Source organism: Tachyglossus aculeatus, chromosome 5 (genome assembly GCF_015852505.1).
Source record: "Tachyglossus aculeatus isolate mTacAcu1 chromosome 5, mTacAcu1.pri, whole genome shotgun sequence".
In the NCBI taxonomy this organism is placed as follows: domain Eukaryota; kingdom Metazoa; phylum Chordata; class Mammalia; order Monotremata; family Tachyglossidae; genus Tachyglossus; species Tachyglossus aculeatus.
The window spans coordinates 55,026,218-55,051,785 of NC_052070.1; the positions used below are offsets into that span (position 1 = coordinate 55,026,218).

Below are 25,568 nucleotides of genomic sequence, written 5' to 3' on the forward strand. Positions count from 1 at the left end.
TCATCCCCCTTCTCCATCCCCCCCCGTCTTACCTCCTTCCCTTCCCCACAGCACCTGTATATATGTATATATGTTTGTACATAGTTATTACTCTATTTTAATACTTGTACATATCTATTCTATTTATTTTGTTCTGTTAATATGTTTGATTTTGTTCTCTGTCTCCCCCTTTTAGACTGTGAGCCCACTATTGGGTAGGGACCGTCTCTATATGTTGCCAACTTGGACTTCCCAAGGGCTTAGTACAGTGCTCTGCACACAGTAAGCGCTCAATAAATACAATTGATGATTGATATGTTGCCAACTTGTACTTCCCCAGCGCTTAGTACAGTGCTCTGCACACAGTAAGCGCTCAATAAATACGATTGATTGATTGATTGATCTTACATCTACCCCTGTGCTTAGAGCAGTGCCCAGCACGAGGCAAAGTGCATAACAAATACCATATTCTAATATCAGGATTAGAATATGGTATTCTAATATTCTATGGTATTCTAATTCCAAATACCAGGATTCGAATCCTGTAATGCCACTTCTGTGCTGTGTGATCTTGGGCAAGTCACTTAACTTCTCTATGCCCGTTCCTGAACTGTAAAATGGGGATTAAAAGTCCCTGGTGGTCTAGTGGTTAGGATTCAGCGCTCTCACTGCCACGGCCCGGGTTCGATTCCCTGTCAGGGTTTAGTTTTTACTTTCCCTTCAAAGCCCTACTGAGAGCTCACCTCCTCCAGGAAGCCTTCCCAGACTGAACTCCCCCCTTCCTCTCCCCTTCCCCATCCACCTGCCTTACCTCCTTCCCCTCCCCACAGCACCTGTATATGTGTATGTATGTTTGTACGTATTTATTACTCTATTTATTTATTTTATTCTGTTAATATGTTTTGTTTTGTTCTCTGTCTCCCCCTTCTAGACTTTGAGCCCACTGTTGGGTAGGGACCGTCTCTATATGTTGCCAGCTTGTACTTCCCAAGCGCTTAGTACAGTGCTCTGCACACAGTAAGCGCTCAATAAATACAATTGATTGATTGACTGTACTTCCCAAGCGCTCAGTACAGTGCTCTCTGCACACAGTAAGCACTCAATAAATACGATTGAATGAATGAATGCATGAATGATTAAGGCTGTAAGAGTGTTAGACTGTGGGACTGTGAGCCCGTTGGGTAGGGATTGTCTCTGTTGCCGAATTGCACTTTCCAAGCGCTTAGTACAGTGCTCTGCACATAGTAAGTGCTCAATAAGTATGATTGAATAAATGAATGACTGAATGAATGAATGAATAAATGAACAAGGCTGTAAGAGTGTTAGACTGTGGGACTGTGAGCCCGTTGTTGGGTAGGGATTGTCTCTGTTGCTGAATTGTACTCCCCAAGCGCTTAGTACAGTGCTCTGCACACAGTAAGTGCTCAATGAGTATGATCGAATAAATGAATGAATAAATGAATGAATGAATAAGGCTGTAAGAGTGTTAGACTGTGGGACTGTGAGCCCGTTGTTGGGTAGGGATTGTCTCTGTTGCTGAACTGTACTTCCCAAGCGCTTAGTACAGTGCTCTGCACACAGTAAGTGCTCAGTAAATACGATTGATTGATTGATTGAATGACACGGACTGTGTCTAACCTGATTAGCTTGTATTTACTCCAGTGCTTAGGGCAGTGCCTGGAAACTAGCAAGCGCTTAACAAATACAATTAAAAAAAAGATGTCTCTTCCTACGGATTCAGGGGAAGATAAGCAGATTTTGCGGGGAGGGCTGGGAAGGTAAATTAATCAGTAAGGTGAGGGAAGTGGCTTGCTCGGAGCAGACTAAAAGCCTTTAAAGTGGAACCATGTGAAACGGCAGTTGGGTACCAGCCTTTCGATTGGGGTCTCCATGTTTTCTGAACAAACAGTAAATAATTATTTAAATAATAAATAAATAATTATTTAAGGAGGCAGATTCTTTAACTACACACAGTGCGTCCCCTCCCAGCCCTCACGGTTTCCGATTAGCTGAAAAGTGGGCCATTTTGGTCCATCCTGAAGCTCATTTTTTCATTCAATCGAATTCATTCATTCATTCAATCGTATTTATTGAGCGCTTACTGTGTGCAGAGCACTGTACTAAGCGCTTGGGAAGGACAAGTTGGCAACATAGAGAGACGGTCCCTACCCAACAGTGGGATCATGGGACTCTACCTACAGTGCTGTGCACACCTTAACTGCTCAATACAGTTGATTGACTGGAACGTACCTGAATTATAGAATTTATTGAGCATACACTGTGTGCAGAGCACTGTACTAAGCTCCTTCCCCTCCCCACAGCACCTGTATATATGTTTATACAGATTTATTACTCTATTTATTTTACTTGTACATATTTAGTATTCTATTTGTTAATGATGTGCATCTAGCTTTATTTTTATTTCTTCTGATGCCTTGACACCTGTCCACATGCTTTGCTTTGTTGTCTCCCCCTTCTAGACTGTGAGCCCGTTGTTGGCTAGAGACCGTCTCTATATGTTGCCGACTTGCACTTCCCAAGCGCTTAGTACAGTGCTCTGCACACAGTAAGCGCTCAATAAATACAATTGAATGAATGAATAATCTCATTCACTCATTCAAATTTATTGAGCATATACTGTGTGCAGAGCACTATACTAAGCTCCTTCCCCTCCTCACGGCACCTGTATATATGTTTGTACAGATTTATTACTCTATTTTACTTGTACACTAATATTAACGGCTTCTAATCCCAGTATCTGCCACTCGTCTGCCGTGTGACCTTGGGCAAGTTACTTAACTTCTCTGTGCCTCAGTTCCCTCATCTGTAAAATGGGGATTAAGGCCGTGAGCCCCGAGTGGGACAGGGACTGCATCCAACCCAATTATCTTGTACCTATCCCACTGCTTAGAACAGTGTCTGGCACATAGTAAGCGCTTAACAAATACCGTAATATTATTATTACAAAGAGCAAGCATCAGTGGGATGGGAAGAAGGAAGCCTGAAGACAGGAATTACTTTAGTTTGCTGCCGACCCGAGCCTCGGCTCTAGGCTGGAGATGTTATATTGAAGTGGTGTCCTCTCCCATGCGCTTAGTACAGTGCTTGGCAAAGAGTTAAACGCTCAAATACGATTGATTGGTTTTACAACCCAATATGCCCAGGCACCCGGCAGAGAACCCACGTTTAGCGAAGCTTGTTGGGAGGTGCTCGCCCATTTCAATGCTGCATTCAGACACACAACTGTTCCTTTCAACACCACATCATGCTGATTCCTGACAGATGCAGACCCTAATTCCACCCTTGAGTTCTAACCAAAACACGTAGGATGTACGAGTATCAATTTTCCAATCACTTCCCCAACCTTCCCAAACCAAGATTCTGACACGCTTCCACAACTCGCCGATTCCTTCGGCACGTAAACTGCTTCATTCCCTCTGAAAGAACACGGACTCGGTCTAGTTGTTTGTTAATAAAGTAAGCTCTTTATTATCCTTTAAGGTTTTTTATTGTACATGCGGTATTCCTGGAAAGACAAATCCCCAGGGGTGAGTTTGAATCAGATATAAATTACATTCAGCCTGTGTTATGATATTCCCGGTTGCCGGAGGAGGCGGTTAAGCTGAAGCTTTCTCCTTGTAAGTTGCCATCATTTTCTTGATTTCAGCAATTGCTTTTCCTGGGTTCAGCCCCTTGAGAAATGAGAAAGGAGCTGTTAGGCCACCCCCAAATTACAGCAGTAACAGCTTTATTTCCCCAGGACTGGCGTTTTTGGGGGCCGAGCGAGAGACCCCGCTTTGTGTGTGGGGGCGGTTCTGGCCCGCTGCGGGTTGTAAGCCGGCCTTGGTCACTTAACCAACAATATCCTACGCTCCTGGCTGGCAGAATCTCCCATCAGGAATGGCAGACAATAATAATAATCACAGACCCTCCCCAGATAAAAAGTCATCAATAAATAGATTTTGTTGAGCACCTACAAGGGGCCAAACGTAGTACTAAGCACTAAGGAGAACACACAAGAGTTAGACTACACAAACCCTGCCCTTAAAGGAGTTTACAATCTAGTGGAGGATGCAGACACGGTATAAATTACATTTAGTTGGAAGAGGAGGATGAAAAACTGGAATAGGAGAAGCAGCGTGGCTCAATGGAAAGAGCACGGGCTTTGGAGTCAGAGGTCATGGGTTCAAATGCCAGCTCCACCAGTTGTCAGCTGTGTGACACTGGACAAGTCACTTAACTTCTCTGTGCCTCAGTTACCTCATCTGGAAAATGGGGATTAAGACTGTGAGCCCCCCGTGGGACAACCTGATCATCTTGTAACCTCCCCAGCGCTTAGAACAGTGCTTTGCACATAGTAAGCGCTTAATAAATGCCATTATTATTATTACTTAAGTGCTTATTGAGTGCCAAGCACTGCTCTAAGTGCTGGGGTGGATACAAGGTAATCAGGTTGTCCCACGGGGTGCTCAAAGTCTTAATGCCTTCTAGACTGTGAGCCCACTGTTGGGTAGGGACTGTCTCTATATGTCGCCAACTTGTACTTCCCAAGCGCTTAGTACAGTGCTCTGCACACAGTAAGCGCTCCATAAATACGATTAATACCTATTTTACCGATGAAGTAACTAAGGTACAGAGAAGTGACTTGCCCAAGGGGACCCAACAGACAAGTGGCAGAGCTGGGATTAGAACCCGTGACCTTCTGACTCCTAGGCCGGTGCGCCATCCACTACGCCACGCTGCAATACGTCCTGAGGCTTCAGGACTGGGAGTCGGTTGAAGTGGGAATCCACTGAAGAGCCAGTTAGTGGTCGGGGCAGGGCGTTTCCTGCCAGCTGTGTTCCCGCTGGGGAGCCCAGTGCAACGAGCAGGCAAGGAGCCAAGGGTGCAGCACATCGCGGTCTGGATTACTGCATCAGCCTCCTCTCCGATCTCCCACCCTCCTGTCTCTCCCCACTTCAATCCATACTTCACGCCACTGCCCGGATCATTTTTGTCCAGAAACGCTCTGGGCAAGTCACTCCCCTCCTCAAAAATCTCCAGTGGCTACCAATCAATCTGCGCATCAGGCAAAAACTCCTCACCCTGGGCTTCAAGGCTGTCCATCCCCTCACCCCCTCCTACCTCACCTCCCTTCTCTCCTTCTCCAGCCCAGCCCGCACCCTCCACTCCTCCGCCGCTAATCTCCTCACCGTATCTCGTTCTCGCCTGTCCAGCCATCGACCCCCGGCCCACGTCATCCCCCGGGCCTGGAATGCCCTCCCTCTGCCCATCCGCCAAGCTTGCTCTCTTCCTCCCTTCAAGGCCCTACTGAGAGCTCACCTCCTCCAGGAGGCCTTCCCAGACTGAGCCCCTTCCTTCCTCTCCCCCTCGTTCCCCTCTCCATCCCCCCATCTTACCTCCTTCCCTCCCCCACAGCACCTGTATATATGTATATATGTTTGTACATATTTATTACTCTATTTATTTTACTTGTACATATCTATTCTATTTATTTTATTTTGTTAGTATGTTTGGTTTTGTTCTCTGTCTCCCCCATTTTAGACTGTGAGCCCACTGTTGGGTAGGGACTGTCTCTATATGTTGCCAATTTGTACTTCCCAAGCACTTAGTACAGTGCTCTGCACATAGTAAGTGCTCAATAAATACGATTGATGATTGATGATGATGATGATGATCCCACTGTTGGGTAGGGACCGTCTCTATATGTTGCCAGCTTGTACTTCCCAAGCGCTTAGTACAGTGCTCTGCACATAGTAAGCGCTCAATAAATACGACTGATTGATTGATTGATCTTAGAGCCTAAGAGGGGGAGGAGGGGAAGAGGGGTACACACAGTAAGCGCTCAATAAATACGATTGATTGAATGAATCGGGAAATGCCTTTTAGGTCTCCGTCCCTGCTAGCCAGCCACGGGCAGGTCTGGGACTAAAACCCACGGCTCCCGATTCTTTCTTCTGGGTCAAAAACACTCCTAGATTCGGACTTACTTTCTACAGATCTTCTCGTGCTCTTCAACTAATCAGGTCCAGCAACCAACAGTTTACTTTGGGAATCTGGAGGTGGCCAGAAAGGCGGAGATTCAGTGGTGCTGTACCACTTTGCAAAGGACCAGCAGTGGCTGCTGTAGCTTGGAGCTGTTGGGGTCTGAGCCAGGCAGAGTCTTACACTCTGCTCCTCTAGCCACTGTCCCGTACTGCCTTTTTAGCTTTCCTTTTTCTTTTATCACTGTCTTGTCCCTATGCTGTTATGTATTTTCACTGTTTCATCTAGTAATAAATAATAATAATGAAATTTGTTAGGCGCTTACAATGTGCCAGGCACTTCATTCATTCAGTCGTACTTATTGAGCACTTTCTGTGTGCAAAGCGCTTGGGAAATACAAGGTGGCAACATATAGAGACGGTCCCTACCCAACAACGGGCTCACAGTCTAGAAGGGGGAGACTGACAACAAAACAAAACATGTGGACAGGTGTCAAGTCATCAGAATAAATAGAAGTCAAGCTAGATGAGCCCCATCCGTTTTCAGGGCTAGTTGATTCGGCAGGTGAGTTGTTACACCCTCCTTAGCGGATTCCGACTTCCATGGCCACCATCCTACTAAGTGCCAGGGTGGATACAAGCAAATCGGGTCGGATACAGTCCCTGTCCCGCACAGGGCTCCCAGTCGTCATCCCCATTTTACAGATGAGGCAACTGAGGCACAGAGAAGTGAAGTGGCCTGCCCAAGATCACATTGTCCTTATGTGTCTGTTGTCCGTCCTCGCTCCCCATCTTCTTAGGTTGTGCACCCCTTGGGGGCCAGGAACCGGGTGTAATTCTCGACTGAGTGCTCTTTCCCAACACGTAGTTCACTGTTTTGCACCCAAAGGGACTTTATTCATTCGATCGTATTTACTGGGCGCTCACTGTGTGCGGAGCACCATGCTAAGCACTTGAGAAAGTGCAGTACAATAAACAGTGTCATTCCCTGCCCACAATATGTTTACAGTCTAGATGGGGGGAGACAGACAGCAATAACAAATAAAATGACAGATATGTGCATAAGTGATTTGAGGCTGGGGGGGGAAGAGCAGAGGGAGCACGTCAGGGTGACGCAGGAGGAAGTGGGAGATGAGGAAAAGGGGGGCTTAGTCTGGGAAGGCCTCTTGGAGGAGATGTGCCTTCAATAAGGCTTTGAAGGGGGGGACGAGAGTAATCATCTGTCAGATTTGAGAAGGGACGGAGAGGCAGGATGTGGGTTAGGGGTCAGGGGTGAGAGAGGCAAGACCGAGGCACGGTGCGAAGGTTAGCACTATAGGAGCGAAGTTTACGGGCTGGGTTGTAGAAGGAGAGAAGGAAGGTGAGGTAGGAGTGGGCAAGGTGATGGAGTACTTTAAAGCCAATGGTGAGAAGTTTTTGTTTGATACGGAGGTAGACGGGCAACCACTGGAGTTTTTTTTTGAGGAGGTGACATGCTCTGAGCGTTTTTGTAGAAAAATGATCAGGGTAGCAGAGTGAAGCATGGACTAGAGTGGGCAGAGATGTCAGCAAGGTGGCTGACGTAGTAATCCAGGAAGGACAGGATGAGTGATTATATTAATGTGGTAGCAGTTTGGATGGAGGGGAAAGGGAAATACTATTACTCCTCCTCCTACTCTTACTCCTGAGCCTTCTTCCGACGGCCCAAATCTCAAAGCGAGGGGGGAAATCTGAAGGACTGAGGGCAATTCAAAAATAAAACACTGAGAAACTGGTGAGCAGACACAGCAGGAGAAATCAGTACGACCTTCAAACTTTTCTTTGTTTAAGGAGTTAAACCACTGCCACATTTCCCTGGGGGTAGAAATGTGGAACCTCAAAATTGCCAAAAAAGATTCCCTGTTGATTCTGATTTGTACCGGGAGAATGGTGAAGAGCAGGTCCATTCCAGAAGTCTTTATGATTGCCCGTAAGGGGCACTGCAGGTGGGGAGGGGGGGCTGGCGCCGTGCCACGTGCAGGGTCTGCTGGATCAATCCAGCAAGGGGTTAAGTGGACAATCCCAGCTGAATGACTATGTGCCGGCACGGGTGGAGGAATGCTTTTGAGTGGCTCTCGGTTCTGGACTTGGTGGTTTGCTCCTACATCCAAGCTGATCAAGTTGTGCTTTCATCAATGACATGGGAGGGCGGGGGAGAAGGGGCATGACTGGTCGCCCCTGCCCTCTGCCACAGCTGGAACCTCGGTCTCCAGAAAAGGAAGCTTCCCTCCTCTAGACTGTAAGCTTGTCGTGGGCAGGGGACGTGTCTTCCAACTTGTTGTATCATTCTCTCCCAAGTGCTTAACATGGTGCTCTGCACGCGTTAAGTAAGGGCTCAATGAATACCAGTGATGACGACACTGAAGCTTCCGCTTGATGCAGGGTGGAAAGGGATGCAGGAAAGGGCCCAGGCCCACATTACTGCCCTTTTATCGGCAGGGTTTGCCACTGCTCAGAGCAGAAATCATGGTCCCAGTCTATACATGGGGACATCGAGGCCCTGAGAAGGGAAAGGACCTGATCTAGGGCTCCTGATATGTAGCACAATAGAATCTTGGTTTTGCTTTACAGAAACAATGGATGCGAATGGCATAATTTATTACGTTTGATGGCCCAATAGAGGTCCTTGGCAAAGCCCTGGTGAAAGAGGTCATGATCCTAGTTCCCTAGTCTGCTCTCCAACCAGAGGGTTGGCTTCATCATCATCCTCAGCCGTATCCCCCAAGCATACACAGTCTGGCACATTCCTAAGCCGGGCACTTGAGTCTTAACATTTTCTGCAGATCACTAGGCCCAGTCAATCAATCAAATGGGGTAAGCAGCATGGCCTAGTGGATAGAAAACAGGCCTGAGAGACAGGAGGGCCTGGGTTCTAATCCTGGCTCCGCCACATGGCTGCTGGGTGACCTTGAGCAAGTCACTTAACTTCTCTGTGCCTCAGTTACCTCATCTGTAAAATTGGGATGAGTGCGAGCCCCATGTGGGACAGGATCTGTGTCTGACCTGATTAACTTATATCTACCCCTGTTCTTAGAACAGTGCTTGGCACGTAGAAAGCACTTAAATACCATAATTATTATTAATTTAACCAGGTTCGACCGAAAGAGCAAAGCTGAGGCTTCTGGGGAGGCCAGAGTACCTTGGGGCAGGTCCGCGTGCAGTTCATGATGGTGTGGCAGCGATATAGGGAAAACGGGTCCTGCAGCTGGGCCAGACGCTCCTCTGTGAATTCGTCTCTGGAGTCGATCATCCAGCGATAGGCCTGGGGGCCAGAGCAAACACCAGTCGATAATCTCAATTCAACTCCACCGTGACTCAGACCAATGCCTTCTAGCTGAACTTATCTGGTGCTCCTTCCCGGCCCCTGGATCCTGTCAGAGTTTTAACTGATGAGATAAATTCTACAATTCTGGCCCGGTTCGTGGTTTTAGAACAGTGCCAGGAACATAGTAAGTGCTTAACCATAAAAAACCACACCCCGTCATGCACCAAACTCCCACCCTCCCAAAAAACAAACAAATGAAGAAACCAAAAAACAAAACCCTCCCTGACCCAGTGGAATAAAGGAGGGAGAATTTGTTTTTGGAGGAGCTTGGGGTTTTTAAAAATGAAATGGGCAAAGTTGAAGTGCCCACTGTTTTCCGGGGAAAGGAGAGGAAGAGTGTTTTCTTCGAGAAGAGCCATCCTCCTGGTGTGGGGTCATGCAAATACACCCTGGTGGGTGCCCAGTCAATGTCTGATAGCCTGGCAGGGTGTCCTCATCCTGATCTAGCTCAGAAAACCTCCACCCACCCACTGCTCAGGTGGCAGAGCCCTGGGCCCCAGGCCTGAACTCTGGGTTGAGGAAAGGAGCAGCGAGAGGGAATCTAGTACTGGAGGAGAACAGGCGGGTGGGAAGTTGGCTGAAAGAGGGAAAACATCTTGACACCTATGAAACGTGCATCACAGATGAACAAACTTCCTCCCAAGGCTTCGAATGTGGGGAGAAATCAGTCCTGAGGGCTTTTGCCTTTCGGAAAGCTCAGGGGATAAATAATAATGATAGTATTTGTTAAGCGCTTACTATGTGCAAAGCACTGTTCTCAGCGCTGGGGAGGTTACAAGGTGATCAGATTGTCCCAGGGTGGGGGGTGGTGGTGCTGGTAACAGTTTTAATCCCCATTTTACAGATGAGGTAACTGAGGCACAGAAGTTAAGCGACTTGCCCCAGGTCACACAGCTGACAGTTGGCGGAGCCGGGATTTGAACCCATGACCTCTGACTCCAAAGCCCGGGCTCTTTCCACTGAGCCACGCTGGTTCAGGTCCAGAGCCCGTCAGCTGCGAAGGCAGAGAAAAGCAACCTAACCCTTTCTCTGAGCTGGAGCGTTGGCCTGAGATGTCCGCCTGGGTCTCCGGGACTCTGAGTTCACCTTCTCCTCCACATACCTGGCTGTGGGATCTAGAGCCCTTCTTCCCGCAGCGCCTTCCCACTCCTCCCTCCTCGCAGCTTCCAGCTGAGCCGGTTCTCCAGCCTCACCTGCATGAGGACGGCGGGTCCCAGGTACTTGTCTCCATTCCACCAGTAGCTGGGGCAGCTGGTGCTGCAGCAAGCACACAGGATGCACTCATAGAGCCCGTCCTGCACACAGAAAGCAGGACAGTCAGATGCACGCAACGGAGAGACGCGCCTGACCCTGCCGAGGGAATTTCAATTCATTCAATCGTATTTACTGAGCGCTTACTGTGTGCAGAGCCCTCTAACTGGGACATCCATAAGCATCTGAATCTTCATCTGAGCCATTTAAAAGTCCTTCTCTCCAGTATCCTCACAACTCCCACTCCTGGAGGAAGGGAATGTCACCCTGGAGGAAGGTAATGTCACCCTCTTGAAAAAATGAGGCAATTGAAGCTGAATGGAGAGTGGACTGGTAGCTCCTTGTGGGCCAAGAATATTTATAGTCTATATTGTGTTTCTTTGCCAAGCACCTAATATAGTGCTTAGCCCACACAGTAAGTGTGTGGTAAATACCAGATTGATTGATTGGGGCTGCCAAGTCAGGGGAGGAACTGGGATTAGAAATGAGTTCCCAGGTAAGAGTGGCCACTCCATTACGAGCTCCAGGACCCTTCCTGAGCAGATGGTTCCAAACTTGGGGGCCTCTCTGGAAATGGATGTCGGGATTAGCGTGCGTCTGAGGAAGAGACTCTTCTTTGTCCTGCCTTAGAGCCACATCTCCCTCTTCTGACACCTCATGACCTGTGGTGGTGGGAGATGGCTGCAGAAAGGAAGGGTGTGGGGAAGAGTTGGCTGTCTCCCTCCTCCAACAGCTCACCCTAAGATGTGCTGGGAGTTTTTGCAGGGTCAGAGAGTTGGCAGCCAGCGGGAGTGTGTAGAATATGCGGCTTGGAATGAATCTGATGGTTTAAACAGGTCTTCCCTCTTGCCCACCAGCTGGAAATCCCAATGGGATTTCTGAGGAGAGAGTTCCTGACCATTTCTCACCTTCCCTGACCAGGTGGCCCCTGCTATTACTGGGCTACCAAGACCGAACCAGCACCCAGTCCCCTGGTTCCACCCAACCCCAGAGGCACGCCACCCCCACCCCAATCCCACCCAGCAAGGCAATTGATCGGCAAATCATCACCAGTTTCTCACGATCTTCTATGGACTGTAGATACTGCTGTTTACCCTCCTGGGATTCATCTTTCTTCTTTAAGTATGGCTCAATGGATTTGTACTGGGCATAGAAGTTACTTAAATCCTGAGGGAAGGACAAAAGGCAAGGAGTGAGGCAAATCCCACTGCCGTGGTTACTACCAATTCACAGCAACCTTCCTGAGCTGATGAAACGAGTTGTCGAGTTTCTCCAAGCCTGTCCCAAGTGGGCCGCCTCCGAAAGGGTCTTCAGCGGAGGCGGTCCCACAATCAGAGCCGTCACGCCACTCTTCCCGGAACATTTCCTTGAACCCCGGAGAGCTAGATTCCCCACCTGGTGCTCTCCCCCCGTGGGCCACCCAACCCCAGAAGCAACGACCACCAGAGATCAAATGCCTGAAGTCTCTTTAGTCAGTTTTTCCACCTCAGCATTTTCAGTTCCCTTTCTGCACCACCAGCTACTACTATATCAGGAGATGAGGCGGCGGCCTAAGGAAATTGCTCCACCCACTGCCTAATAACAAGGCTCTAGCGAAACTAGGATTGTCTCCAGTCGGCACTTTCTAGGACCAAAAAACAAGAGAGGTGCAGAAACTCACAGGAACCAGATCCTTCACCACGTACATGTGGGGTAGGGGGTAGATTTTAGAAACTTTGTTGATGTCGGGGTCGATTCTTCTGGTGCAAGCCAGGGTGTTGCCCCCGTTGATGTTCATTGCACAAGAGCCACAGATACCTGAGAGAGAGAGAGACAAGCCTTGAACACAAGGAAAAACAATGCTTCCCTACAGTGTCAGCCCAACCCTTCCTCAACCTCTGCTGTTCTCACCCCGACTTGGGAGTCGGGGGGCTGCCTGACACCACGGCACCATCTGGAGACCCCTGCATAGAGATCGCTACCACCCCAGTCCTGTCTCCCACCCCCGAGGAGTGGTCCTCGGCTGAACATCAAGAAGTGGTTCTCCCACTCCTCCTCCCCAAGGGACACCAGGACTAGGGCTCCAAATAGCCTCACACATAAGTAGGGCACCGATCAAAGCCAGTGCCTGTGCTCTCTCCTTTTCTGTCTCCCAGTGTCACAAATGGCAACTTCGCCACAACAAGCTATCCAAGGGCCTAGAAACAAGAGTTGCTTTGGCCTGGCTCCGTTCCCTGGACCCTTTAACTCTTCGCTCTGTCCGTTTTTTCAAACACCACCTTTTCCAGGCTCCTGACCACCGTACCTCTTTTGGCGTTTCACCTCAGTAGCCAAGAAGACACAATTACCTGCTTGCATCTGATACATCACTAACCCACCACCTCCGCCCTTCCCAAGTCAAGGGGCAGAGCTCCTTTCCTTGACTGCTCTGAAGCATTTCAGAACTGAACGGCCATGCAAAAGCAGAAGATGGCATTTAGAAAGCTCCTGAACCTTGTGTTTTGGAAACCATTTCTGGCCAAGTTTTGAATGAAAGGCATTAAAACAAGGACTTCCCCTTCATGAGCTGGCTAAGCTCCCCCTGCCATCCCTCAACATTAGTAATACCACATTCGTTTCCACAATTCCACTTGGGATCCAACAGATTGAAGAGCGTGGAGGCTTGGGGTTAGTATGGAACAGAGACAGCCCAACTAGGTTTCCCTTTATTTGGCCCTAGCGTGACCCATGGATCTGAGAAATCCCCAGCTCCTTTGCTTGAAAAATGCAACCTCGATGGAATTTATTGAATGCTTACCATATGCTGAGCACTGTACTAAGTGCTTGGGAGAGTATAATACAGTAGAGTTGGGAGACACGATTCCTGCCCTTTAGGAGATTATCCATACAACTGACAAAGTTGTTGGGCAAGCCAAAAGAACCCGGGATCCTCTGTTTCCCCCAAGTTCACCGGGGCAAAGGTACCCAGACCGAAGGCTGGTCTTCAACAGTTCTCAGTAACGTCATACAGCTCCAGCTGTATCCGGAGGGCTGAAGTGATGGAGTAACCGTTTCAGTTATGGTCACTGAAGGAAATGTACAATGAGAGCCTAGTATCTGAATCTAAGTGACTTTGACTTTTTTGTACTTTCACCAAAGAAGGGTGGGTGTAATGAACCCAAGCTCACTTGGAAAAATGCCAGCAGCTCTAAAATCTGTACAACATGACCCTCCAACTGGGCGGAGGCTCTACCGTTAGCCCTTCCCTGTGCCCTTTCAGAAGAAAGGGGTACCTTCTCGGCATGATCTCCGGAAAGTCAGAGTGGCATCCATTTCATTTTTTATCTTGATCAGCGCATCCAACACCATGGGCCCGCACCTAACGACAAAAACGACCGGCAAAAATTGCACAAATCCGTCCCATCACCCTCCCTCTCCCCCTGCTCCAGGGGCTTCTTTTCTAACCCACACAGTCTCCTTGACCTGTTTCATTTTTCAGCCTGTTTCCACGGCAGCCTGCGAAAAAGATGGCTGATTCTACTTTTGTGCACTGGCACCAGAGACCTTTAGCACATCCCAAGTCCAAACTGGGGGGAACCCTTTGAGGCGACGGAATACTAGTGAGTCAGATGATTTGCAGATTCAATTAGGACCAGACCGTTTCTAATAAGAATGAAAAGATGTTAAGGGGAAAGTCCGTAAAAGCCCCCAGCATTAAGTCTCCAAATTCAAAAGCACAACAATTTACCTCTAACTGGGAAGTGGGGCCATAGGAGCACGGATTTAGAAATCTGCCAGGCTGGGCCATTTTGGGGCGAGGGAGCCTGGGTTGACCCCGGCTTCTGATGCTCAGAAATTGCCACTTCTCGTGGGATTCCTGGGTGAGCAGCACGCCCCAAGTTTGTGGCCCCGTGATCTGCCTCTGTAGGAGACGTAAGTGCCTTCGGAGGGGTCACTTTGGGCATTTTGACACTGACCTTCTCTTTACTAATCCCAGCAGCTCTGGTTTTTGCCCTGGGGTGGGCAGGGGAACGGTCGCCCCTGTAACTGAGATGGCCCCTGACTGGACGCCCACCGCCCTATTTCACCACGACACTCACTTGTTCAGGTCTATCTCGTAGGTCTGCATGTGAGGCTTGTCTCCGGGCTTGTCAGGGTCCCATCTGTAGATGGCAAATTTCTTAATGCGAGGAGCTGCCGCCGCCTGGCTCTGAGCCCCACGGATGGCCTGGAAGCAAAGAATCGGGGGAGCGGGAAGGAAAAGAGTCAGAAGAGAAAACTGGCTGGGGTAAACCCTCGATCTGTTTATTCTGTCACTGCTGAAATGTGGACTTCTAGTGGGCCTGCTTCAGAGACCACAAATTCTACAATTTCTGGCTTATAGAGCACAGATCTGGGAGCCAGACGGTCATGGGCTCTAATCCTGATCCTGTGTGACCTTGGGCAAGTCACTTCTCTGGGCCTCAGTGTCCTCATCTGTAGAATGGGGATGATGAGCGTGAGCCCTATGTGGGACAGGGACTTGGTCCACTCTGACTACCTTCATTCATTCATTCAATCGTATTTGTTGAGCGCTTACTGTGTGCAGAGCACCGTACTAAGCGCTTGGAAAGTACAATTCGGCAACAGATAGAGACAATCCGTACCCAACAACGGGCTCACAGTCTAGAAAGGGGGGGAGACAGATAACAAAACAAAGCAAAACAAGTAGACAGGCATCCAGGGCATCAATATAAATAGAATTATAGACATCATTAATAAAATAGAATAATACATCCGTATCTATTCAAGTGCTGTGGGGAGGGGGTAGAGCAGAGGGAGGGAGTTGGGGTGATGGGGAGGGGAGGAGCAGAGGAAAAGGGGGGCTCAGTATGGGAAGGCCTCCTGGAGGAGGTGAGATTTCAGTAGGGCTTTGAAGAGGGGAAAGTGTGCTAGTTTGGCAGATGTGAGGAGGGAGGGCATTCCAGGCTAGAGGTAGGACGTTGTTGCCGACTTGTACTTCCCAAGAGCTTAGTACAGTGCTCTGCACACAGTAAGTGCTCAATAAATATGATTGAATGAATGAAGTGGGCCAGGGGTCAACGGCATGACAGGTGAGAATGAGGCACAGTGAGGTGTGGGCTGAGCTGTAGAAGGAGAGGAATAGTGTGGAGTTTCTGCCTGATACAAAGGTTGACAGGCAACCACTGGAGATTTTTGAGAAGGAGGGGTGACATGGCAAGAGCACTTCTTTAGAAAGATAATCTGGGCAGCAGAGTGAAGTATAGACTGAAGTGGGGAGAGACAGGAGGTTGGGAAATCAGAAAGGATGCTGCTTAGAACACAGCTTGGCACACAATAAGCATTTAACAAGTACCATAATAATAATAATTATTATTATTATAATTAAGAGAGAAAGGAGGAAGGTGCGGGGGGAAAGGTAAAAACATTAGGGAGGGGAGGATGGGGGTGGCGGTGTGTGTGTCAGCAAAATGACAGGATTTTTGAAAGGATGATGTTTTGGAGTAGAAAATAAAGGAAAATTCCAAATTGGGCACCTCGAACTGCTTTTTCCGATCTTTGGGCTCTAACAACCTAAGAGGCTGTATTGTTAATAATGTCCAACTGCAAACATCATTACAATCTTAAAAAATGGAAGGGTGCCACTTGAGGATTTGTGCGAATCACAAACTTCAAAGACAAAAAAATGATTTTTTTTAAAAAAGGAATGACAAGAAGCTCCAGAAACCACTTATGGCTTCCTTGGCCCCTCAGTTGGCTCAGGGAGCTGTACCCCACCCAACCAAACCCTCTAGAAGGCCCAGAACCCGCCAGCGTCTGGAATCCAAGTCTGGTTCAGGTCTCTCCCCCATCTTGACTGGGAGCCCGCTTTTGGGTAGGGACCGTCTCTATATGTTGCCAACTTGGACTTCCCAAGTGCTTAGAACAGTGCTCTGCACACAGTAAGCGCTCAATAAATACGACAATGAATGAATGAATGAATGGTTTGTGCTCCAAGGTCACCTCCCCAGCCAGCCTCTGCTAATAGAGGGGGAGTGTCTGGGGAACCCCAGGGTTGGGGGGGGGGGGGGGGGGGGGGGGGGGGGGGGGGGGTGTGTGTGTGTGTGTGTGTGTGTGTGTGTGTGTGTGTGTGTGTGTGTGTGTGTGTGTGTGTGTGTGTGTGTGTGTGTGTGTGTGTGTGTGTGTGTGTGTGTGTGTGTGTGTGTGTGTGTGTGTGTGTGTGTGTATTAATCTGGAATCACAGCCACTGAGAATATGTGGGGAACTGACATTTACACTAGACTGTAAATTTCTTTTGGGCAAGGAGACAGGTTTTGTGACCGGACCTCCTTCCCCTTCGTATCTCACAGACCGGCACTCTCTCCACCTTCAAAGCACTACTTAAATCACACCTCCTTCAGGAGGCCTTCCCTGACTAAGCCTTCGCTTCCCCTCTTCGCCCTGCCTTCTGAGTTACGTGTCTGGGTCTGTTCCCTTTAAGCACTTTGATGTTCGCCCCACCCCACCGAAGTTGAAGTACAGAGCCTCAGGTAGAAACAGCATGGCCTACTGGAAAGGGAATGGGCCTGGGACCCAAAGGACCTGTGTTCTAATCCTAGCTCTGCCACTTGCTTGCCGTATGACTTTAGGCAAATCGCTTAACTGCTGCATGCCTCAGTTTCCTCACCTGTAAAATGGTGATTCCAAACCCATTCTCCCTCCCCCCTAGAATGTGGGATAAGGACTGTGTCCACCCACATTAGCTTGCATTAACCCAGCGCTTAGCATGATATCTGGCACATAGGAAGCATAATAAAGTCCCCTATCCGTAATTTATTTTAATGCCTGTGAGCCCACTGTTGGGTAGGGACTGTCTCTATATGTTGCCAACTTGTACTTCCCAAGCGCTTAGTACAGTGCTCTGCACACAGTAAGCGCTCAATAAATATGATTGATTGATTGATTGCCTGTCTCCCTCACTAGCCTGTAAACTCCTTGTGTCCAGGAATCAAATCTACCACTGCACTCTCCCAAACAGTTGTGGTAACAGCACTTGTTAAGGGCTTCCTGTGTGCAGAGCACTGTACTAAGCACTGAGAATACACAGGAGGGAATGAGATACAGTCTCTGTCCCCCAAGGGTGGGGTAGAAAATGAGGGGGAATAGAGTGTGAGGGGGCTTGCAATCTAAGTACTACGTACAGTACTTAGTACAGTGCCCTGCACTCAGTAGATGCTCAATAACTGCCATTGGAGAAGCAGCGTGGCTCAGTGGAAAAAGCCCGGGCTTTGGAGTCAGAGGTCATGGGTTCAAATCCCGGCTCCACCGATTGTCAGCTCTGGACTTTGGGCAAGTCACTTAACTTCTCTGTGCCTCAGTTACTTCATCTGTAAAATGGGGATTAAGACTGTGAGCCCCCCCGTGGGACAACCTGATCACCTTGTAACCTCCCCAGCGCTTAGAACAGTGCACACAGTCCGCGCTTAATAAATACCATCATTATTATATTATTATTGACTGTGCTTCCGTTGTCCTTTCCCAAGTGCTCGCTATAGTGTGTTGGACTCCGATGGACCTTTGGCCCTTCTAGAAGATAATAATAATAATAATAATAATAATAATAATAATACTGATAATGATAGATAATGACGATCCGCTCCTGCTCTGCTTCCCACCTGTCCCAGTGGCATATGAGCCTTGGGAAGCCCGTGGCGTGTGCATTCCGCCCCACTCAACCACTGGGCAACACCACCAGGAATTCCCTCCGCACCATCCCGGAGCTTCACTCAATCACTGCTATTTTCTGAGCACCTATTCTGTGCACAGCACCCTGCTGACTCATTCAGAGAAAAACTACTGTAGGAAGGCATGATCCCTCCCCTCCAGGAGCTTACAGTCTAGCAGGGGAGACGGCTACTAGAATAAATTACAAGTGGGATGAAGGAAGAAGATATAAGTAAGAAATGGAGCTAAGTGCTATTGCGGTTGTGAGTACTGGAGGGCTTACAGGGTGTGGGGACGCTGAGGCGGTAGTCGGGGAGAAGAGATATTAATCAGGGAAGGCCTCCTGGAAGAGGTGTGACTTCTGAAGGGCTTTGGAAATGGAGAGCTGCCAACTCTGCCACATGTCTGCTGTGTGACCTTGGGCAAGTCACTTAACTTCTCTGAGCCTCAGTTACCTCATCTGTAAAATGGGGATTAAGACTGTGAACCCCACATGGGACAACCTGATCACTCTGTATCCCCCCCAGTGCTTAGAACAGTGCTTTGCATATAGTAAGTGCTTAACAAATGCCAACATTTTCTTTTAGACTGTGAGCCCACTCTTTTAGACTGTGAGCCCACTGTTGGGTAGGGACTGTCTCTATATATTGCCAACTTGTACTTCCCAAGCGCTTAGTACAGTGCTCTGCACACAGTAAGCACTCAATAAATACGATTGATGATGATGACAGCTGCGGCACGGTGGATATGAAGGGGGAGTCTCTTCTCTTCTAGACTGTGAGCCCACTGTTGGGTAGGGACTGTCTCTATATGTTGCCAACTTGTACTTCCCAAGCGCTTAGTACAGTGCTCTGCACACAGTAAGCGCTCAATAAATACGATTGATTGATTGATTGATTGAGGGAGGCAGCGAGGAAAAGGTCAACAGCAGGAGATGAGAAGGAGGCCCCGTGTGAGACGGCTAGCTTGAGAGGAACGGAGTTCAAGCTCGGGCACACTGGGAGAGGAGAGAGGAAAAGTACCAAGCTGAGAGCTGAGTGAGGGCCTTAGAGCCAGTGGTCGGGAGTTTCTGTTGCTGGGGACAGGAACGGGCAACTGTTGGAAGATTCTGAGGAGTGGGAAGACGTGTGCAGAACGGTGTTTTAGAAAAATGGTCACAAAGGGAGGTGGAGAGGAAGTGGAGGCAGAGGGTGTTGGCCACCCGTTTGCAGAGTTTGAATGGAACGAGAGGAGGGAGATGGGGCCAAAGCTGAATGGTGCAGGGGGATTCAACTGAAGCACTTCCACTCAGTTGCCAAGATCCGCCCTTTCCTCTCCATCCATACCGCTACCCTGCTCGTTCAAGCTCTCATCCTATCCCGTCTGGACTACTGCACCAGCCTTCTCTCTGATCTCCCATCCTCGTGTCTCTCTCCACTTCAATCCATTCTTCATGCTGCTGCCCGGATTACCTTTGTCCAGAAACGCTCTGGGCATATTACTCCCCTCCTCAAAAATCTCCAGTGGCTACCAATCAATCTGCGCATCAGGCAGAAACTCCTCACCCTGGGCTTCAAGGCTGTCCATCCCCTCGCCCCCTCCTACCTCCCCTCCCTTCTCTCCTTCTCCAGCCCAGCCCGCACCCTCCGCTCCTACGCCGCTAATCTCCTCACCGTACCTCGTTCTCGCCTGTCCCGCCGTCGCCCCCCGGCCCACGTCATCCCCCGGGCCTGGAATGCCCTCCCTCCGCCCATCCGCCAAGCTAGCTCTCTTCCTCCCTTCAAGGCCCTCCTGAGAGCTCACCTCCTCCAGGAGGCCTTCCCAGACTGAGCCCCTTCCTTCCTCTCCCCCTCGTCCCCCTCTCCATCCCCCCATCTTACCTCCTTCCCTTCCCCACAGCACCTGTATATATGTATATATGCTTGCACATATTCACTACTCTATTTATTTTACTTGTACGTATCTATTCTATTTATTTTATTTTGTTAGTATGTTTGGTTTTGTTCTCTGTCTCCCCCTTTTAGACTGTGAGCCCACTGCTGGGTAGGGACTGTCTCTATATGTTGCCAACTTGTACTTCCCAAGCGCTTAGTCCAGTGCTCTGCACACAGTAAGCGCTCAATAAATACGATTGATGATGATGATGAAGTGGAGTCGGGAAGGCTCCCACCATCAGCAGTGGGTGTCCTCGGCCTTCGACCCTTCCCGGGGGTGCCCGCGGCCTTGCAACTACCTCCGCCCCTCCAGTATGCCCTCCTGGGGCCTTGCTCCTCACCTGCCCCATGCCAGCGGGGCCCGGAGGGACTCCAATACTAGCAATACTAGCAGCGGAAGGATTCTCAGCCGCGAAGAGCCAGAAACTCTGCTCCCCTGGCCATGGTGCACTATTCATCATCATCAATCGTATTTATTGAGCGCTTACTGTGTGCAGAGCACTGGACTAAGCGCTTGGGAAGTACAAGTTGGCAACATATAGAGACGGTCCCTACCCAACAGTGGGCTCACAGTCTAAAAGGGGGAGACAGAGAACAAAACCAAACATACTAACAAAATAAAATAAATAGAATAGATATGTACAAGTAAAATAAATAAATAAATAGAGTAACAAATATGTACAAACATATATACATATATACAGGTGCTGTGGAAAAATACCTTTCCTGGTATTTGCCATTTTCCTTGTCTCGTGGTTGTTCTGATGTTATCATTTCATCCCTCTTTATATGTCCATCGCCAACATTCCCCATTTAGCCTTAGATTGGGAGCCACTTGGAAGCCAGCCTCCCTAACTCTCATCTGTGTATCTTTTTCCCAGGGCTTCAGAGTGTTCTGCATCAAGTGAGTGCTTAAGAAACACTAGTCCTCAGCGTGGCTCAGTGGAAAGAGCACGGGCTTTGGAGTCAGAGGTCATGGGTTCGAATCCCGGCTCCGCCACATGTCTGCTGAGTGACCTTGGGCAAGTCACTTAACTTCTCTGAGCCTCAGTTCCCTCATCTGTAAAATGGGGATTAAGACTGTGAGCCCCACCTGGGACAATCTGATCACCTTGTATCCCCCCAGCGCTTAGAACAGTGCTTTGTACATAGTGAGCGCTTAACAAATGCCATCATTACTAGTACTCACAGTAGGTGCTCAATACACATAATCATTAGAAGCAGCGTGGCTTAGCGGAAAGAGCACGGGTTTGGGAATCAGAGGTTGTGGGTTCTAATCCCAACTCCGCCACTAGTCAGCGGTGTGGCTTTGGGCAAGTCACTTCACTTCTCTGAGCCTCAGTTCCCTCATCTGTAAAATGGGGATTAAGACTGTGAGCCCCACGTGGGACAATCTGATCACCTTGCATCCCCCCAGCGCTTAGAACAGTGCTTTATACATAGTAAACACTTAACGAATGCCATCATTATTAGTACTCGTAGTAGGTGCTCAATACACATAATCATTAGAAGCAGCGTGGCTTAGCGGAAAGAGCACGGGTTTGGGAATCAGAGGTCGTGGGTTCTAATCCCAACTCCGCCACTAGTCAGCGGTGTGGCTTTGGGCAAGTCACTTCACTGTGCCTCAGTTACCTCATCTGTAAAATGGGGATTAAGACTGTGAGCACCGCGTGGGACAACCTGATTACCTTGTATCTTCCCCAGCACTTAGAACAATGCTTGGCACATAGCACTTAACACATACAATTATTATTATTAATTATAATAATTATTATTATTACTATTCTTGGCTGCACAGAGCTGCAGGCAGACTCCACGTGGCTCTCTATTGCCACCTAATGGTAACTGGAGGAAATGTCCCCGGGAATCTAGATTACCATACTGAATTTCAATAAAATAATAATAATATTAATATTAATAATAATAATAATGGCATTTGTTAAGCTCTTACTATGTGCAAAGCACTGTTCTAAGCGCTGGGGGGATACAGGGTGATCAGGTTGTCCCATGTGGGGCTCACAGTCGTCATCCCCATTTTACAGATGAGGTAACTGAGGCTCAGAGAAGTCAAGTGACTTGCCCAAGGTCACACAGCAGACATGTGGTGAAGCTCTTCCTCCCTTCAAGGCCCTGAGAGCTCACCTCCTCCAGGAAGCCTTCCCAGACTGAGCCCCTTCCTTCCTGTCCCCCTCGTCCCCCTCTCCATTCCCCCCATCTTACCTCCTTCCCTTCCCCACAGCACCTGTATATATGTATATATGGTTGTACATATTTATTACTCTATTTATTTATTTATCTTACTTGTACATATCTATTCTATTTATTTTATTTTGTTAGTATGTTTGGTTTTGTTCTCTGTCTCCCCCTTCTAGACTGTGAGCTCGCTGTTGGGTAGGGACTGTCTCTATGTGTTGCCGACTTGTACTTCCCAAGCGCTTAGTACAGTGCTCTGCACACAGTAAGCGCTCAATAAATACGATTGATTGATTGAAGCCGGGATTCAAACTCATGACCTCTGACTCCAAAGCCCGGGCTCTTTCCACTCAGCCATGCTGCTTCTCTAAAACCCTACTGGTGTCATCAACAACAATGGTATTTATTGAGCGCTTAGTATGTGCAGAGCTCTGTTAATAATAACAGTAATAATAATGATGGTATTTGTTAGGTGCTTACTATCTGCCAGGCACTGTTCTAAGCGCTGGGGTGGACACAAGCAAATCAAGTTGTCCCAGGTGGGGCTCACAGTCTCAATTTGCCATTTTATAGATGGGGTAACTGAGGCACAGAGAAGTGAAGTGATTTGCCCAAGGTCCCACTGCAGGCAAGTGGCAGAGCCAGGATGAGAACCCCTGACCTTCTGATTTCCAGGCCCAGGCTCTAACCATTATGCACGTTGCTTGGGAGAGTAAGTGTTTGGGAGATTACAATGCAAGGGAAATTAGCAGATGCGTTCCCTGCCCACAGTGAGCTTACAATCTACAGGAGGAGACATTAATATGAATATGTAATTTATAATACATAATTTCTACTCCCCTCTCCTCCATTATCACAGCCAAATCATTATTTTAAGAGACCCCAAAATCCAAAACTGTTCATTTTGTAGAGCTACCAAAGCCCTCATGCTACAGTAGAACACATCTCTACCAAGAGGTCTTAAAATTATATGAATAAATACCTTACAACCTAGGGACAGGGTACATCAATCAATCAATCAATCAATCGTATTTATTGAGCGCTTACTATGTGCAGAGCACTGTACTAAGTGCTTGGGAAGTACAAATTGGCACCACATAGAGACAGTCCCTACCCAACAGTGGGCTCACAGTCTAAAAGGGGGAGACAGAGAACAGAACCAAACATATCAACAGAATAAAATAAATAGGATAGAAATGTACAAGATAAATAAATAAATAAATAGAGTAATAAATATGTACAACCATATATACATATATACAGGTGCTGTGGGGAAGGGAAGGAGGTAAGATGGGGGGATGGAGAGGGGGACGAGGGGGAGAGGAAGGAAGGGGCTCAGTCTGGGAAGGCCTCCTGGAGGAGGCCTTATCTGTTACATATCTGTTACATATCTGGGAACAACTCAAAAAACAGTCTGAAGGTCTCAAGATTGGGAAGAGGAACCAGCTCAGAAACGGAGATAACATCAGCAGAGTCTTGGGCATGTGGAGGATGATTCCTTGGGGCGACCAGGCCAAGGATGTTGTACAGAGCTTTTCCAAGTGCTTATGACAGTGCTCTGCACCCAGTAATCACTCAATAAATATGACTAACTGAAGGGTCCTTCCAGAAATCACCCCCTGGGGCAAGAACAAAAGCAGCAGTAGCAGCCAGTGCTCCACCCTACACACTAAGAAAAGTCCTGAGTAGCCAGCCTGGGGGGAAAAAACCCCCAAAAACAAAAACCTGCTCTCCTGGAGCTGGTTCACTGACTGATAATCCAGTTTACCTTGTAGGGATTCATTCAATCGTATTTATTGAGCGCTTACTGGGTGCAGAGCGCTGTACTAAGCGCTTGGGAAGTACAAGTTGGCAACATATAGAGACGGTACCTACCCAACAACGGGCTCACAGTCTAGAAGGGGGAGACAGACATCGTGTATACAGGTGTCAAAGTCGTTGGAAAAAATAGAATTAAAGCTATATGCACATCATTAACAAAATAAATAGAATAGTAAATATGTACAAGTAAAATAGAGTTATAAATCTGTACAAATGACGTGGTCTCCTAAGAGATCTGCATCAAGCAGAGTGGCCCAGTGGAAAAAGCCACTATGGGAAGAGAATGTGTCTTCTAATTTTGTTGTATTGTACTCTCCCAAGGGCTTAGTACAATGCTCTCCACCAGTAAGCGGTCAATAAATACCACTTGCCTGCTGTGTGACTTTGGACAAGTCACTTCACTTCTCTGGGTCTCAGTTCCGTCATCTGCAAAATGGGAATTCAATACCCATTCTCCCTCCTACTTAGACTGTGAGCCCCACGTGGGACCCATTACCTTGTTCTTACTTCAGAGTTTAGTACAGTGTCTGGCACATATTAACCGCTTAACAAATTCCATTATTATTAATCAATCAATCAATTTCACTTGGTTACTGAAATCAAGCACTTTTTGAAAATCCACTAGGACCTTTAGGCTACCTCAAATAAAGACCAGATATGGTTCTGCCCTCAAGAAGTTTATAATCAGTGACGGAGACAAGACAAACACACCTTCGTGCACTGAATGGTTGGTACGTATTCACTATATTTATTTTATTAATGATGTGTATGAAGCTATAATTCAATTTACTCTGATGGTATTGACACCCGTCTGTTTGTTTTGTTGTCTGTCTCCTCTTTCTAGACTGTGAGCCTGTTGTCGGGTTGGGACTGTCTCTATATGTTGCCGATTTGTACTTCCCAAGTGCTTAGTACAGTGCTCTGCACACAGTAAGCGCTCAATAAGTACGACCGACTGACTGACTGAATGAGGACTAGTGTTTCAAAGAGAAGCGGCGTGGCTCAGTGGAAGGAGCCCGGGCTTTGGAGTCAGAGGTCATGAGTTCAAATCCCTGCTCCACCACTTGTCAGCTGTGTGACCTTGGGCAAGTCGCTTCACTTCTCCGTGCCTCAGTTCCCTCATCTGTAAAATGGGGATGAAGACTATGAGCCCCACGTGGGACAACCTGATCACCTTGTATCCCTCCCAGCGCTTAGAACAGTGCTTTGCACATAGTAAGCGCTTAACAAATACCATCATTATTATTATTATTCTTATAAAGAGGGGTTTGAGCTGCAATTTAAAGAAGGACGCGACTGCACTTGGGATTTCGGGGGCGAAAGGTTGCAGGTGGGAGACAGGACAGGACCGATGCCGTGAGCTGAAGTGGACGGCGTGGGCTGGGTATAATGGGGTCAATTTCTGAGTTCTGCTCACTTTCT

The 25,568-nt window shown here is 48.2% G+C and overlaps 1 protein-coding gene across 1 annotated transcript in view; it reads right to left on the reverse strand.

Moving 5' to 3' along the window:
- Positions 1-3,441: 3,441 nt before the first annotated feature.
- The window catches only part of SDHB (succinate dehydrogenase complex iron sulfur subunit B), a 32,431-nt gene continuing 10,304 nt past the window's right edge, over positions 3,442-25,568 (reverse strand). The window contains exons 2-8 of the mRNA XM_038747200.1: positions 14,616-14,743; positions 13,809-13,894; positions 12,218-12,354; positions 11,608-11,724; positions 10,500-10,601; positions 9,121-9,243; positions 3,442-3,671 (exon numbers count right to left, since the gene is read on the reverse strand). Of these exons, the coding sequence (XP_038603128.1) occupies positions 3,597-3,671; positions 9,121-9,243; positions 10,500-10,601; positions 11,608-11,724; positions 12,218-12,354; positions 13,809-13,894; positions 14,616-14,743 (768 nt within the window). The 3' untranslated portion in view covers positions 3,442-3,596. The remainder of the gene's footprint in view (positions 3,672-9,120; positions 9,244-10,499; positions 10,602-11,607; positions 11,725-12,217; positions 12,355-13,808; positions 13,895-14,615; positions 14,744-25,568) is intronic.